The 1,218-nt window shown below is 37.6% G+C and overlaps 1 protein-coding gene across 1 annotated transcript; it reads right to left on the reverse strand.

Annotated features, from left to right (window-relative positions):
- Window positions 1-8: 8 nt before the first annotated feature.
- LOC107274625 lies at window positions 9-1,212 on the reverse strand. The gene is made up of 4 exons (XM_015753901.1): window positions 1,041-1,212; window positions 671-973; window positions 511-592; window positions 9-417 (listed from the first exon to the last, which is right to left on the reverse strand). Exons 2-4 carry the CDS (start codon window positions 901-903, stop codon window positions 274-276), a joined length of 459 nt encoding a protein of 152 aa, XP_015609387.1. The 5' UTR covers window positions 904-973; window positions 1,041-1,212; the 3' UTR covers window positions 9-273.
- Between the last annotated feature and the right edge of the window lie 6 nt (window positions 1,213-1,218).

A 1,218-nucleotide genomic window follows, 5' to 3' on the forward strand; every position in this document is an offset into this window, starting at 1 on the left:
GTAATCGTCACTGCAAATTTTAAAGTATCAACAGGTTCAAGAAATTCCTTACAAGTATCTTGTTATGATAGTACGTGCAAATTGACAAATCATGGCGAGGATAATAGGTCAAACCCAAAATAGCGTAAACTGAAGTTTCTGAGGAAAATCGCTGCGCTCTACTCAGAACTTTGGAAAAATTTCTTTACGCATGATGCACGGTGTGGTGGTAGGTGATAATGTGCCGTGCTGTTGGTCAACGTTAACAGCGACAACGGAAGTAGCTTCTTGGTCTTACAGCTTGTAGAAATTAGTAAACCATTTGTAGAAAACTGGTTCGTAAGTTTCAGCCCATTTAACGTTAGATTCTGTAGTGGCGATTGCAGTTTGCCCATCAGATCCGAATACATCACTGTGCTTTCCGACCAAAGCTTTTAACTGAAAGTAATAAACAAAAAGAATAAGTGATGCATAGTATGCTGTACATCAAATGACTGGTTGTGTAATAGTATAACAGTTGATGATAAAAACCTTCGCGAGTTGTTCTCTTGTTGTTAGGAGGGTACTAATCGCAGAAATATGCCCAATCATTTTATCTGTTGGTTGGTCCCAGCTGCAACAAGTAAACAATTTGTGCTTATGTAATTCTATTTACAGAAATCAAAAAAGTACAGCGTAAACAATTAATTACAATGCATATAATTTGTCGAAATTGTCGATGAGGTAGTCCAAGGCGAAGTTTACTTTATCAGCCCTGTTATTATAAACGGACGCGAACGCATCAGATGCATGCTCCTTGAGTATCGTCGAATTTTCTGTTGTTGCCAGTGACATGTAGTTTGTCAAGATTTCTTCGTCTTCCGAAAGACCAAGATAATTAATTACTGTGAGAGAAGGGCTCTTGGCGTAAAGATCTAAAACCATGTTCCAGATACTTGCATTTGCATTCTTAATTCCAGAAGAAAAAACCCAATCTCTCAAAAGAGGCGATATCCTAAAATGGATAATGTTACAAAACTTTTGTGGAATTAAATCCTTATACAGATCACGTCAAAACTTACGGGTTTGCAATTGGATCTTCTAAATATGCAGCCAGTATTGCAGTTGCATTGGATCTACATTCCGCACTGCCGTATAAGCATGCAAACGTTATGATATTTATTCTTTGAAATTTTACAAGATGTTCGTCGTTGTCGTGCTGGATATATCCGACAGCAGCAATGGATTTTTCAGAACTTT

Source organism: Cephus cinctus, unplaced genomic scaffold (genome assembly GCF_000341935.2).
Source record: "Cephus cinctus unplaced genomic scaffold, Ccin1 Ccin1_scaffold3443, whole genome shotgun sequence".
Taxonomy (NCBI): Eukaryota; Metazoa; Arthropoda; class Insecta; order Hymenoptera; family Cephidae; genus Cephus; species Cephus cinctus.